The 16080-nt window shown below is 36.6% G+C and overlaps 1 protein-coding gene across 1 annotated transcript in view; it reads left to right on the forward strand.

Annotated features, from left to right (window-relative positions):
- The window catches only part of ppan (Brix domain-containing protein peter pan), a 109742-nt gene that overhangs the window by 38219 nt on the left and 55443 nt on the right, over positions 1 to 16080 (forward strand). Inside the window, exon 4 of the mRNA XM_090409224.1 lies at positions 8795 to 9118. Coding sequence (XP_090265350.1) covers positions 8795 to 9118 — 324 coding nt within the window. The remainder of the gene's footprint in view (positions 1 to 8794; positions 9119 to 16080) is intronic.

Below are 16080 nucleotides of genomic sequence, written 5' to 3' on the forward strand. Positions count from 1 at the left end.
CTGAATACAGTAAAAACAATCAGGCATGAACTAGAGACTTGCAATGGTGACTACGAGGATGTAGCAAGAAGAAAGATCCCTAGCAGACGATCTGATTGCGTTCATACAGCAGAATTCCTCGCAAATCTGCAGGAACAGGTGTTGAAGAACCCTGGCATTGGAATTCGGGCTTTGTTCGTGGAGTTGCTAACTGTAGTCAAGCCCTGGATAACAAGGGTAGCCAATGGTAGGCCGTATGTATGGCAGCAGGATTCGGCCCCTTGCCACACCTCTGGGAAAAGTCAAAAATGGTTGTCTGAAAATTTCTACGACTTCACCAGTCCAAATGTTTGGCCTCCAAACTCCCCAGACCTTAACCCCATGGATTATTTTGTATGGGGCGCAGTTGAAAAAGACACCAATCGCACTTCCAGTAATACAAAAGCCCAGTTAATGGATAAAATTAAAACAGTTTTTGCGGCCCTTCCCAGGGAGACTGTAGCATCAGCTTGTTCGAGGTTCCGAAGCAGAATTGAAGCTGTGATCGATGCTAATGGTGGTTATTTTGAGTAAATCTTGTTGATAGTATTGTAATTAACTCTGCCTGTAATGTTTTTTTGTCAATTCATTAAATTTAATAGATACAAAGAAGATTTTCTTTTTCCTTACGAAACTGTCAAATTTATCCCGAACATCCCGTATATATATATATTTTTTTAATAAGTTAGGAAATTATCACTTTATTTAGTTATCTTACATTAGATACTCAGGTGGTGCTTTTTAGAATTGTCTGTTATTGTTTAATTGTCATTCTGTGATCCTTTACTGATGATGCCTATGATACTTGGGAGAAAATCCTACAATAATAAACTTTTTACGTGAGTTTTCCTCCATTTTTAGAATTATTTTGATTATGCCAACTCATGGTATTTCATTATTGAAACAGATCCTTGTTAGGTTCCCATGATTTTTCAGTTTTTTAATTAAAGTGAAAGTTTTGATCTTGACAACATCTGTTTGGCTTGAATCCAACTTATTCTTCACCAGGCTTTCCTTTCACAAACCTTCATAGCCATTTCTCAAATATACTTGCATAAATCTTCCAGTAAGGACTCAGTAAGGAAATTCCTCACATTGTGCTATTTTACTTCTTATAGATGAGTACTATGAGAGCTCTGCTCCAATCATCTGGGATTCAACCATCTATCTAGGCCTTTTCTGATTGAATATTATCTACTCCAGCTGCCTTTCCATATTTCAGGTGTTTGATGACTATTTATACTTCAAGTATTGATATGTATTCCTGATTGCATTTCTGTTGGGAGTTTTCTACCATCATACTGACACTGACTGCTTATTTCATTTAGCAATGTTTTGAAGTATACTGCAAAAATGTGATTATCTCCAGTTTTCATGTCGCCTTTATCATCTCTGAATTCCTTTACAGCACTCTTTCCTCAATTTCTAAGCTTTTTTCAATAGCATCCAGAATATTTTGACACCTTCCTGATATTTCTTTTCTGTGTTCTTATCAGTCTTCCTATGACTTTTGTTTAGCTAGTTTTACAGTGCTTTACTTTCTTACATTTGTCTGTGTTCTCTAAGAACACAAGTTAACTTACTGTACTTGCTAGGAGCTTTCAATATGCTTTCTTCTTTTCCTTCACTGTCTCTTTGACTTCCTGAATCCACTATGGAGTTTTGATTTTTCTATCCTTGCAGACAACCTTAACATGTGTCTCTCTGGCTGAAACATGAATATTTTCTTCATATCTTAAATTGTAACAGGCCTAATCAATTGATTCACCACCTGTGTGCATATCTATACATCTCATACATGCATGGATAATACTCTTACTTGTTATTGAAGTGAAGCCTGAAAATAATTAATATAAAAAAATTTGAGTAATATAATCTCTCTCTTTTGCATTTCTTAAACCCATTAACATGAATCACTTGGTTAAAAATGGTACATTTGAAACACACAGTAGATCAGATTTCACCAAACTCACTTTATTCAAACAGAAACAATTTCATTCATCTCAAACATTTTTATTATTGAAAATTTGAAATTCATAATTTTTGTTGCTTTATACAAAATATTCTGGAGGTTGTTGAAGAAGCTTAGGAATGGAGGAAAGAGCGCTGTAAAAGGAGTTAGAGATGATAAAGGTGACATGAAAACAGGAGAAAAAGATATCCTTGAAGTATGGAGTAATTACTTTGAAAAACTGCTAAATGAAACAAGCAGTGATGACAGCACAGTAATAAAAAACACTGACCAGGCATGCAGTCAGGAATACATATCCATACTTGAAGTAGAAAAAGCCATCAAAGGCTTGAAATGTGGAAAGGCAGCAGGAGTAGATGATATTCGACCAGAAATGCTGAAGTATGGTGGTATAAAAGTCTTATAGTGGCTGCACTGCATGGTTCAGAAAGCCTGGACAGAGGGATGAATTCCCGATGATTGGAGTAGAGCTCTCATAGTACCCATATATAAAAAGGGAAATAAAACTGAATGTGAGAATTACAGAGGTATTTCCCTACTGAGTGTTCCTGGCAAGATCTATGCCAGTATACTTGAGAAACGGTTGAGAAGAATTGTGGAAGAAAAGCTTGGTGAAGAACAAGCTGGATTCAGGCCAAATAGAGGCTGTCAGGATCAGATCTTCACTTTACAACAAATAGTCGAGAAAGCATGGGAATATAACAAAGATCTGTATTTAAGTTTTGTCGATTTGGAAAAGGCATATGACAAGGTGCCAAGAGAGAAGCTATTCAATACGCTGTAGTTATATGGTCAATGGGGCATTATATCAAGCAATATTTAGTCTTTATTTGAGTTGTAAGTCAGCAGTTGGAATTGAAGGAAGTACAGGAAGATGGTTAATGTTAAATCTGGTGTGAGACAAGGATGTGCATTATCACCTCTGTTATTCATTATCTATATGGATCACATTATGAAGGAAAATGGCATTAAACCTGATATCAAAATTGGAGATGTTAATGTCAGCTCTTTGCTTTATGCGGATGATGTTATACTTCTAAATAAATCCACTACAAGTCTACAAGATTCTCTGACTAAATTGAATAGCTGTTGTAATAGATATGGTATGAAGGTCAGCAATAAAAAGACAAAGACAATGAAAATAGGCAGAATCATTGAAATTGTCAACTGTGTTATGAATGGAGAACCTGTGGAACAAGTAAATCATTTTAGCTACTTAAGCACAATTTTTACTGAAGATGGTAAATTAAATATAGAAATAGACAACAGAATCAGCAAAGCTGGTATGGTGGGAAGTCAATTGAATAAATTCATATGGAATAAGAGAGAAATTAGTCGGAACACTAAATTAGCTGTATACAAGACAGTGTTCAAACCAGTTTTAACTTATGGATCTGAGAGCTGGGGCAGAAGTAAAACACTTGACGAAAGACTAGAGACCGCAGATATGAGAGTCCTGAGAAAGATTAGAGGCGTGAACAGATGGCATCAATGGCAATATCATATTAAAAATGAGGATATTAGGAAAGAACTTGACATTGTCAACATCCAGGAATGCATTAGCAGAGCTAATCTCAGGTGGTATGGTCACTTAAATAGAATGGGAGAGGAAAGATTAGCAAAACAAGTGTTCTCTGCAGGTTGGCAGGAAAACGACCTAGAGGAAGACCAAGATATAGGTTGATACGGTACAAAGTGCCTTAGACGATAGTCATATCCTGTACACCCCTTGAGGGTACATAGCAGGAATTTGATGATGATGATGTAATTTATTATAATGCAATGTTAAAAAAATACCTTTAATTGTGCATGTTTCTGTGAAATATGACTTCTCACAAATTGCCTTTGCCTGAGAGGGGATATGCTGTTGACTAAAATTTTAAAAGGGGTATATGAGTATTGAAAGATTGGGAAACACTGCTTCAGGAAATGTAGGCATCCTATATATATTCACTGTCAACCTCCTATTTTACAAGTGCATCAAGGAACATGACTCCATTATTTTGTTTTGTTAAGAAATGACTTGATTTGACTAAGTATATCCCCTTCTTTAGAAGAGTATGACCTGACTAAACGTTATCCACATAGTGAACCCAAATGAAAGGGGGGAAAGGAAGTAGTAATAGTAATGAAAGCACATTCTTCAGAGTGTGGAACACTGAAGAAACTGAATTATCTTTGAAAAGATAAGCTCTTTTCAAAAAGTAACTTGAGTGAGCTTAAAGGCAAATGAATTAAGGATGACAGCCATTTTTTAGAAAATAAATGAAGTGTTATTTAAAAGTGCTTTAGTAATGAGCAAAACAATATCCAAGCTTATCATGATAGCAGAGCTGCACAGGCAAATGTCTTTCAGTTAAAATATTGGGCTTGTATGTAGGACAATTAATGAAGTCTGCCATTGGGTTAAATGGAATGTCTATTTTAGGTATTTTTTGGAATTGAACATATCCTAGTCATTCATGCATGAAAAATCCTCAGCCTCTTGAATGTGTCATCATCCAAAGAAATAATGTTATCAAGCATGTGATTGAGTTTACTCACCTACAATTTGGTGAGATCTCCTGTGTGTGTGTGTGGGGGGGTTGTTATAGGTAGAATGATCTCTGAGAAGAAGATAAATCTAATAGTTATAAGATGAATCTAATCTAATAAATCTAATTGTAGAATCCATAATAACCAGAGCATTTCCTTTGTCAGCTCTCAAGGAGGACAAGGTTATGACTTTTTTATCATCATTATCAAATATCCGATATGCGTACCTTTGGGGAAGGTGAAGTTCAGGATATTATGACAGTACTACATGATAAGTTTATATTATTAACTTCTTATCAACAAATTAATCAATTTTTACCAAATTCACTGGTTATCTATCAGGACTCCAATATCATCAGCTCTTATATTTCAGTCTTCTAAGACACTTACTGTATGAATCTGCCTAGATCTTGGTTATCTTCCTCTGTGTCTTTTTTTCTTGCCATCCTGACAATAGGCACTTGTTTTGCTTGAGTGATAGCAGTAAATAAATAACTAACAATGTCAAGTTCCATCCTAATATTCATTTTTAATATGACTCTGCCATTGATGCCATCTCTTCACTCCTCTAATTTTTCTCAGCCCTGTTATATCTGTGGTGTCCGGTCTTTGATCACATCTTTTATTTTTAACCTAACTCTAACCTAAACACTGTCTTGTACACAGTGTACCCATTAAGTAACGAGATAAAATTCATATGAAAAAGAGCAAATATAGGAAGAGAAATTATTTGTTTTTAGTGTAATCTCCTCTTAACTCAGTACAAGGTTTATATCATTCATACAATTTTTGAAATACTTCTGGTAGACGTCTAAAGGTATATCATTGAGCTCTTTGGTCACACTTGTTAATTACACTTTCTAGATGGCCTCCACTGAGTCAAAACTGGCATCCTTTGAATTTTGTTTTCAGTTTCAGAAACCATTTTCTGGTGCTAAATCCTGCAAATATAGCAATTATTTGAGCACTGTGGTAGGTTTGGAATCCAGAAACTGTTTTATGTTTAATGCTCAATGTGCAGTCCCCTTGTTGTTCAGCAACTGTCAGCTGTTTGTTCAGTACATCTCATGCATTGATTCAGATATTGCACGACACATGATATTACTGAATATTATCTGTTTGACTCTCTGGAACAAATTTCTTATGAACAATTTCAAACAATTGAAAGGGAGATGGTAAATCCCGTTTTATTTTATAGCCAGGTCTGAAACTTGGATCGAAATCCATAGGGTTTCATGCCGAAAAAACTATCAGCGGGCCCAAGTGTAAATGATCACTTGGGTAGTACAACACCAGAGTAACTCCATGCAAAGGTGGAGCAAGCTCCGTCACTAACTTTAATATTCTCTCATAATGTAAAACCCAGCTCCTAAGATGTATTGTATATTGTTTTACATTATGAGAAGAGGTCACTACCCAGACCGGTTTCAACCTTTTTTGAGGTCTCATCAGTGAGTAGGTAGACCTGGAATATCAAGGTTTTTAAGTGAACACAAACTTACATACCTCTATTATCGAATTGCCGAAGTGGTGCACTCCTAATGGATTTCGATCCGAGTTTCAGACCCAGCTACAAAATAAAACGGGATTTACCATCTCCCTTTCAATTAACAAATTCGCTGGTAAAATAGCCTTTCGGCTTATTATCTTAGTAATTTCAAACAAGTTGGAAGAAAACAATCAGCACTTGTTTTGACTGCAGATATAAGCAGTCTTACCTTTTGCGGTCTTGGAGATGTTGGCAATTGCCATTCAATGCTTTACCATTTTGTTTCTGGGTTGTATTGGAAGCACCATGATTAATCGCTAGTCTAAAATGGTATGCTCTTAGTCAATCATTTCAGCAAAATTTTCACAGCAAGCAGCACAATGCTCTCTGCTTAGAAATAAAAGAATATGGTGCGAATGGTGAACAAGTGTTTCTTTTCTTTAAATTTTCCAGCCATAAAATTTCATGGGCTGCTTCCTTTCAAATATTTAATTTCTGTGCAATCATCTGAGTGGTGATTTAATGATTGCCATTGATGAGCTTACAGGTTTTTTTGCATTTTCATCAGCCTGAATTGAGACAGTTTTTCCTTATCATGGATCATTCATTGTCTTTTGAATACCTACCATCTCAAAATCATGCAGACCACTTAAAAACTTGTGCACGTGACAGTCAGTCCCCTGTACACCATTTTAAGATTATATGCTTCTGAGGCAGATTTGTCCATTTAAAAATAAAATTTTATCACTGCTCTGTTTTCCATTTTCAAATTCATTAGCTCAAGCATCTATGCTTGAGCTAATGAGGCTCTTGCAATGTGCATGTGATTATTGGCAAGAGCACACTCTACTGGTTAAAAGGAGATACTGTTTTGCTCAATTCTGTTTATTTAATGTTATTAAAAAAAAACTTGTTATTTAATGGGCACAAAATTTCATATATAACTAGTTAGTGTTTTGACTAATTTCTTTCTTATTCCGTATAAATTTATTCAGTTGACTTCTTACCAATTCAGCTTTGGTAATTTCCACTATTCTGTTTCCATGTTTAGTTTGCCATCTTCATTAATAATTGTGCCTAAATACTGAAATGTTTTCCTTGTCTTTTTTTATTGCTGATTTTCCTACCAATTTATTACAGCTATTATTCAGTTTAGTCAGGGAATTCTTCTGATTTTTACTGGATTTCTTTAAGAGCGCAACAACATCAGCATAAAGAGCTGTTTGGTATCTTCAATTTTGATTTCAGGTCTAATATCACTTTCTTTTACAATATAATTCATATACAGGGTAGCCCATAAGTCATGAGGAGTCTAAAATGTGAATAATTTTTTTTGTTTTATTTTTTTTTTCCAGGTATTCTAACAAAGACATGGAAAATTAATCATGGAAAATGATTAATTTTCCATGATTAATTTGCTTTAGTAACCTATAATGCAAAACACACAACAATTTCAACATTGTATAAAGATATTAAAGGCATTCGTGTTAGTAGTGAAAAGATGCTATTGTACTTTTATAGTCCACGTGGTTAGCCTAGTGGCTGTGCGCTTCACAACCATATGCCTGGGGAAGGAGTGTCCTAGGTTTGATTCCTGTCGGAGACGTGAGGAGCTGAAGATTCTTCCTCAGCCATAACCAAGTTAGTCGGTCTTGGGTATGGACAGCAGGGTTTTTTCCCTAGTTTATCCTGGGGGTTTTCATCCTGCAAACAGGGAAACTGGACCCATGAACATACAGGATACAGCCATAGGACATATAGACGAAGATAGAAGAGGAGATGGGTGCCATCTGTCTTAATTCACTGCCCATTAGATGTTCATGGCTCAGCCATGAATGACCTAACGGTCCATCAGGGACTATGGGAGAGGATAGAATACTTTTTATATATATATATATATATATATATATATATATATATATAAATATGCAGACGAATACAACCAAAAGAAAACCTGATCCAGAAAATAATCAAAAAGAGACTACGTCTATTTGGCCATATATGTTGAATGAATGATGAGAGAAAATTAAAAACGTTGCTGTTTGGAATGATTGAAGGAAAGAACAAAAGAGGAAGACCAAACAGAGAATGGGGCGATGACATCGTCAAATGTTGTGGAAACTCTATACACAAACTGAGTCATCTTGCACAAAATAGAATGCAATGGAAGAATCATATCAAGATGGCTGACACCTACGGGCATTGGACCCATGGTTGTTGATGATGATGACGATGATGATATGTAGAAAGATTTTTACCTTGGGTATACTATACATTAAAGATACCAAGCAATTTTATAAACTTGATTTTAATCCTTTTTCCCAAGTAAGCAAACAAGCAGCAACTCGTGGTAAAGGTGGAGTAAGCTTTGATCACTTTCCTTAGTATCTCCCATAATGCAAAGCACATCTCCTTGCAAACATGTATGATGCTATGTATTAAGGGAAGGGCCACTACCCAGACCGGCTTCGACCTTTATTGAGGTCTCGTCAGTGGGAGCCAGACCCTGAGTTGCCAAGGTTGAAGTAATGCAGAACTTAAGTTCTGCATTACTTCATTCAAATGCTGCCATTCTAATTTTTGAATTATGCACTGTTGTGTTTTGTGCATGTGGTTGATACATATATATTAAAAAAAAAAAAAAGTTAACTCTAAACAGTCCTACTCCTGTTAATTACTATTTCCTACCTATTGACTGAGGTTACAACCAGCATTTTTTTAAAGTAAATATTAACTGAAATATTTAACTTATTAATTGAAAATATTACTGTTTTCTATAGGTTCAGAAGAGAAATGTTATTAAAGATTTTGTAGCTGTAGCAGGTTATTTGAATGTAACCCATCTGGTAATTTTTACAAAGACTAAGTTGGGTATGTATGTTCGCATTGCCAAACTTCCAAGAGGACCAACATTAACTTTTAAAATAAATAACTATTCTCTCTCATGTGATGTTCTGTCATCATTGAAACGCCCTCTTGTGTATGCCTCACTTTATAACAGTCATCCTCTCCTGGTCATGAACAACTTTAGTGGTGAAGGAATGCACCTGAAATTGATGACATCGATGTTTCAGAATATGTTTCCTACAATTAATGCAAACAATGTAAGGTTATTGCTGATATCTATTGGTTATATGATCTAGCATTCTAAAAATGCTGATTTATTTCTTCTTATTAATAAGCATTAATTTTATGTTGTTTTTTAATATTTTTTTAAATTTAAATAAAAGTTTTAAAATTTTTTAAGCTTTCTTTGTTCCCCTTCCAGTTTGAATATAGATGATACACCTCTTTCTCTGATATTTTATAGTTGAAATATGGTTCACATGTGCAATTGGCTGAACACCTTCCCTAGCCAATCTGTCTTATAAATATGTTATAGTCATTTCAGAAGTTCTGTACACTGTACTCCTGCTGTTAACTCAAAATTTAATTAACAAAACACATTTACAGGTTTCAGTATAATTTCCATTTTGTCTTATCACTGCTGCACATTGTTTGATTAAGCCATATATTCCTGTCAGTAAACAAAAAAGGTTGATCTGTTTGATAAGTAATATCAAACACATCAACCTTTTTTTGTTGATGTATTTGATAAGTCAGATTGTTGCAGCAGAAATCTCATCTGTGGTAGTGAATAGTTTCCCATAGAGTGGTTCTCTTAGATTGGAGAACAAATTGAAGTTTGTAGGGCTCACTTCAAAGCCTCCATTAGCTCAGTTGGTTTCAACAGTGCCCTTTGGTTGGAAAGACCTGGGTTTGATTCCCATCTAGGATGCAAAGAACCTTGATCAGGACTTTTCACTTGAAGGTGATGTAGTCAATTTCATATGGAGATGGCAGAGTTTTTTCCCTCCTGGAAACTTGGGTTTTTCATTTTACAAAATAAGCAAACTGTATAGCAGAGCACATGCCATATACAGACAAGAGACTACAGGAATAAGGATTAATCACCTTATTCTGTCAGATCTGGTTTCAAAAGCCAGTATGGTATAGCATCTGTAGGTTTACATGTAAGCATAAAACAGATAGGGCTTATGTTGTCAGACTCTAGAGAGAGTGAGAAAGCACATGCTGTCCATAGTTTTCTATGGGATCAGATATTTCAGGTAAAACATGTGACCTTGCATTGTCTGCAATCTACGCCGGTGAGGGCTGTGGTATAGATTACAGACATGTCAGGTCTTTTGCTGAATTTTTGGACGTAGCAAAAGACCTGACATGTCTACAACCAGAGAAATTACTTTGTATGGCAATGTAATGTCACATGTTTCACCTGAAGTGTTTGATCACATGGAAAAGTATGGATGACAAGTACTTCTTGTCCAGCATTTTTTCATTGATGGCCATCAACAGCTGTGGACAACACTTCCGATGCACCATCTCCAGAAACTTTACATCAAGTATTGTGAATCTCAGTTAGATTTTTCCATATAAGGTTTAAATTTTTGCATTGTACAGTATCCAACTCGAGTCTGATTCTTTCTCCATTTTAATGTGTTATTTTTCTGAGCAGAAATACCAGAAGTCTGGGTTAAAGCTCGTGTAAAGTTGAGATATCATTCTACTGGCCATGCATGCAGAGTGTGCAGAACTTTTAAAATGATCATGATAACTAATATTTAAGGAATTGACAGCGTATACTAGAAATATAAATTAAATAAACTTTAATATATACTTTCCGATATTTCGGCAAACGTCACGTTGCCATCTTCTTGGGAACTTACTACAAAGACACATGCACACAAGTACTAATAACAGCAAATGAGACTGAAGCTAGGAAGCTAACATTTTCCTAAAGTCCTGATGGTGCCCCCTGGCGGGCTATATTGGTAGTTCTTGGCCTTTGGGCTGAGGTTCTTCTGATAAAAGTTTCCCAAATTTGGGGCAGTCTCATGCATCCAAATTTGTTGGTTTGGCATGTTCCTAAGGGCCGAGGCCGATTCCATGAATAGTCTTTCATACTTGAACTTGCTGCGGTGTATTACTGTGGCTTTCTTCCATTTTATTCTGTGGCGAATATCCAGAGCATGGTCTGCAAGCCCAGAGTGGCTGTACTGGTGAAATCGGATGTAATCCTTGTGTTCTGAGATTCTGATATTTGCTGTCCTGCCTGTTTGGCCAAAGTAGGACAATTTACAGCTGCAAGGGACCTGGTATACACCAGGTAGGTCTAGGGGAAGTGGTTGGTCTTTAGTGGAGCGGATAAGGGATGCCAGTTTTCTATGTGGGCTGTAACAAGTGGTCAAGTCATGTTTTTTTAAGATTTTATTGATTTTTTTTTCCGAGGTGCCTCGGATGTAGGGAATGGTGATGGATTTAGAGTAATCTTTTTTGTGAAGGGGAGGGGGTGGTGGGTTGTGGATAACTGGGTTAAGTATTTTTTGGATTTTGGGGGGCTGGGGTAGCCATTGGCTGAGAAAGTGTCACGGATGTGATTTAGTTCAGTGGTTAGAGCTTGATCATTTGAACAGATTATTTTTGCCCTGTTGAATAATGTCTTAATAACTCCATCTTGTTGTGAGGGGGGGGAGGCGATGGGATTGTTGGTGAATGTATCTGCCTGTATGGGTGGGTTTTCTATAAACTGAGAAAACCAAGGTTCCATCAGGTTGACGGGTGACTAGTGTGTCTAGGAAGGGGAGGTTATTGTTTTCCTCTTTTTAAAATGATCATGTTATTTAGCTGAAAGTCTGAAGAGCTAAAACAAGCTATTCCAATTTCCCATTACTCTTAATATTGATCTGTTTATTTTTCAACTCTTCTGTATACTTTTATTTAAGAGATTAGCATTCCATAAAATTACTTTCATTAAGTATCTAGATGTTAGAGATTGTTGTCATAAATAAAATGTTGAAAAGTAATGATGTAAAATCATATTACAGAATATATTAATTTTTGAGAATAACATGTATACACTATAGTAGATGTAAAACAAATAAGTGTTGCTACTAGATATTTGAAAATCTACAAATATTTCATAATGAAGTCTATAGTGCATTATCAGCATAAGAAAGTTTTGTTTAAAATGCATATTAATGGTAAACTTCTATAACAATTAGCTGTGATTCCAGCAAAGTGGATATTATTATTATTATATTATGGGTGGCTCCAAGGAGTCCTTAGACTCATCGAGGGAGGCCCTATTTGACATTCACACAATATCTATCATACTTTGCCTTGAACTGATTCACTGTCATAGCACCCACAACAGACTCAGGCAGCTTATTCCATTCATTTACCATTCTAAAAGTAAAAATCCTAGCTCTAATACCCTTACTAACTACACTCTTGCCCAGCTTCAATGGATGTACCCTAGTCCTCCCATCACGAGTCCTGTTCTCAAAAATATCCTCTGAATTAATCCCTTCAGCAATTTGAATGTCTCAATCATATCTCCCTTTTTTCGCCTATCAACCAATTTCTGCAACCCACAAATCTTAAACCTGTTTTCATAAGGTTCATTCCATAGACCTGCTATCATCTCGGTCACTTGCCTCTGGATCCTCTCAACCTCCTCCCCATCAAGAAGAAACCTAGGTGACCAGATCTGGACACAGTAATCAAGATGGGTTCTTATCAAGGCTCGATACAGAGGAATAATATCTTGCTTATCTCTACTTGTCAAAGGATTCGTCAGCATCCAAGTGATTTGATGAGCTGATTTAGCCACTTTTGCGATGTGCCCCCTAAACTTCAACTCCCTATCCACCAACACTCCCAAGGACCTGGCCTCATCAATCTCCTGGAGTGCAGTTCCACCAATGTGATATACTGCTGCTAATCTTTTCACCCCAAAATGCATAACCTTACATTTTGCCACATTAAATTGACATCCATTCACCTTAGCGAAGACCTCCATTCTATCCAAATCATCCTGCAAGACTTTGACATCTTCTGCATTCATTATTGCCCTACCCAACTTAGCATCATCAGCAAACAAATGAACCATTCCTCTCAGATCCTTCCCTATATTGTTAATGAACAAATTAAACAGTAGCTGTCCAAGAACAGAACCCTGCAGCATACCACTCGTCACAGGCCGTCTTTTGGACTCTACTCCTGAGTAAAATACTCTCTGGTATCTCTCCATCGACCACCCTCCTATCCATCTCACCCTTCCTATATTCATTCCCATATATTGAAGTTTATGGATTAGACTTCCATGTGGTATTCTGTCAAAGGTCTTAGCCAGGTCCAGCAGTATAACTGTAAACCCATTACCCCTATCTAGTTCAGCTGTCACTGTGTTATAAAACCTGAGCAAGTTACTGAGGCATGATATACCCTTCACAAAACCATGCTGTCCCCCATACAGCATCTCATTTTCATCAATCCATTCCTGTATTTTTCCCTTGACAACAACTCCTGATATGCTGATCGCTCGGTAATTTGCAGCAGTAGTCTTGGATCCTCCTTTATGCAATGGAACTATTTTCTCCTCTTTCCACCAATTCGGGACTAAACCAGACCCGAGACTCAGATTAAACAATAAGGTCAGCCCTTATTGTTTAATCTGAGTCATTCACATTAAGGTTCTGTAATAGACTATTCACCTCCACTTCATTCACCACAATTCCCATATAAACTAATGGTTCCTTCATTCCTTCAATGTCACCACCTGGATGATATACTCTTGCAAAGTGCTAACTCAGTAATTTCACTATATCAACTGATTTGGTGACCTCCCTGCCATCAGCGTTCCCTAAAATCATTCTGCCATATACAGTTTTTCTTTTACTAGCAGCATATTGAAAGAACTGTTTGGGATTCTCTTTAGCTTGCATGGCTAATTTCCTTTCATAATCCGTTTTTGTTTTTCTCACCACACTTGTTACCCTTCTGGCCTGTGCTTTATACCATTCATGTGTCTGCAGGTCACCTTTCTCCTTAAATTCCTACCGCAGTTGTTTCTTTTTCTGCAACTCAAGTTTAATGGCATTATTCATCCATTTAATTGATTTACTATTTGGACTCTAGGTATACAGTCAGCCAGCCATAACCTCCTGCAAATGCTCCCTGACCACTTCCCATGCCCTATCAACATCCAGCCTTCAGTTTTACATGCCATGGTACTGAACCAAGCAATCTCCTAAGCTTGTCATACTTGCCAGCACGGTAATTCCACATGTACCATGTCTTAATCGAAAATTTCGCACATTTAGTCACCTCTCAGGTCAAGACCCTATGAGCACTCTCACCAATAGGTGGCAACATGGTCATATTCATTACAGTCAAATTCTCAGATGCTATTACTAGGTCAAGCACTCTCGAACACTTAGTATTTTCCATTACATACTGTCTCAGATAGTTATTCCTCAGTAATTGGATAAAATCCAGTTCCTTCCTCATATGTGTCCTCTCCTCCTTCCAATCAATGTTACCATGGTTGAAATCCCTCATAATAATTGCCCTCTTTCCACTCATTTCATCAATTTGCTTATGCATACTATCTCCACCATCTATTCCATCACCTGGACTATAGCAGCACCCAACTGTACATTTTGTTCCGTTAGTCTCAATCTCAAGCCAAATAACCTCAAATGAGCTCTTTTCACTATCCTGCAATACAACTTCTATTCTCCTTGGTTGCAGTTCATCAACTATCATCAATAACACCCCCCCCCCATTTTATTCTCTCTGTCCCTCCTGAACACACTATACCCTACACATTCTATCCCACTAACTATATCATCTTCTGTCAGCCATGTTTCACTAATGCCAATAACCTGTGGGCAGGAAGAGCCAACCAAGGCCAAAAATTCTTCCTTCTTGTTCCTAATATTCCTAGCATTAGTATACATGAAATGCAGAGGTCCATTTGTCTCACTCCTATTTTGATGCGTTATACCAGTGTTTCTCAAAACTCCCGTGGTCTGCAAAAGGTCTTCAGGGAGTCCGTGGCAATTTTCGGCTATGCATCATTAATGCATGGAATAAAATTTAAGTTTGAGATCGTAAAATGTTCCTATTGTATCACTGAATAAGGTACAGAGACATCTGCAGGCTGTGTAATATGTTTCTCAACAAATAGTGCAATTAGAGACAACTGGGTAAAAACGGAACTAATGAATCGCATGACCCCTCTCACATAAAATGCTGTATAGTAGACAATCAAAACCATATGGTGCACCGGCAATCTATGGTTTTGTTTGAGTGAACATGTTAAAACTAAGAAATATATAGTGAATGTGTTTTAGATATTATGCAAGGAATTCAGTTGAAGAGAATTAGCATTTCAACTGAACTGTCGGCTTGCTTTTGTCAATTAGTAGCGCTATCTTTTGTTAATACTGCACCAATCACATGGACGTCTTCATAGCTGCTTTATCTCTACTGGCCTACCATTGCTGTCTGTTTTGATTTCTGCTTTCACTAGCCATTTGTTGAAGGACTGTTCGTTAAATACGTTAATTTTTTTTTTTTAGTTTTCAAATTCTTAAGTATGGATCACTGGTTAAAGACTGGATTTTTAAAATGCGCAAAAGAGAGGAACATAGTAGATACAAGTAGCTGTCAGCAACAAGAAAATGTTTATTGTATCTGGATCAAGTGAAATTGATAAGTGTTTGTCGTCTGACATCTCTAAAGAACCAACTAGGAAGAAGATGAGAAGACTTCATAAGTACGATATAAATTACTTGAAATGTGGATTTTCGTGGACGGGAAATGAAGAGGAACCTATTCCATTATGTGTAATTTGCTGTGAAACTTTAAAAAATGAAAGCATGAAACCATGTAATTTAAATCGCCATTTTGAATCGAAACATAATGAATGCAAGGACAAACCTGTCGAATTTTTTCAAAATAAACTAAAAAATTTAAAAGAATCTCAAAAAGTGATGTTGATCGTGTCAGGAGGTGAAAACATGAAGGCTTTAGAAGCTTCATATCGTGTGTCGCTATTAATAGCAAAAAGTGGTGCAGCGGAAACAATTCCTGAAACTTTGGTCAAGCCTGCAGCAAAAATAATAGCGGAAATTATGATCGAAGATAATGCAAAAAGATCTTTTGATCAGATTTGCCTTTCAAATAGTACCGTTCAACGAAGAATCACTGAAATGGC

This window comes from Typopeltis vanoorti, chromosome 19 (assembly GCF_054136105.1).
Source record: "Typopeltis vanoorti isolate ZY-2024b chromosome 19, IOZ_Tvanoo_1.0, whole genome shotgun sequence".
Lineage (NCBI taxonomy): Eukaryota > Metazoa > Arthropoda > Arachnida > Uropygi > Thelyphonidae > Typopeltis > Typopeltis vanoorti.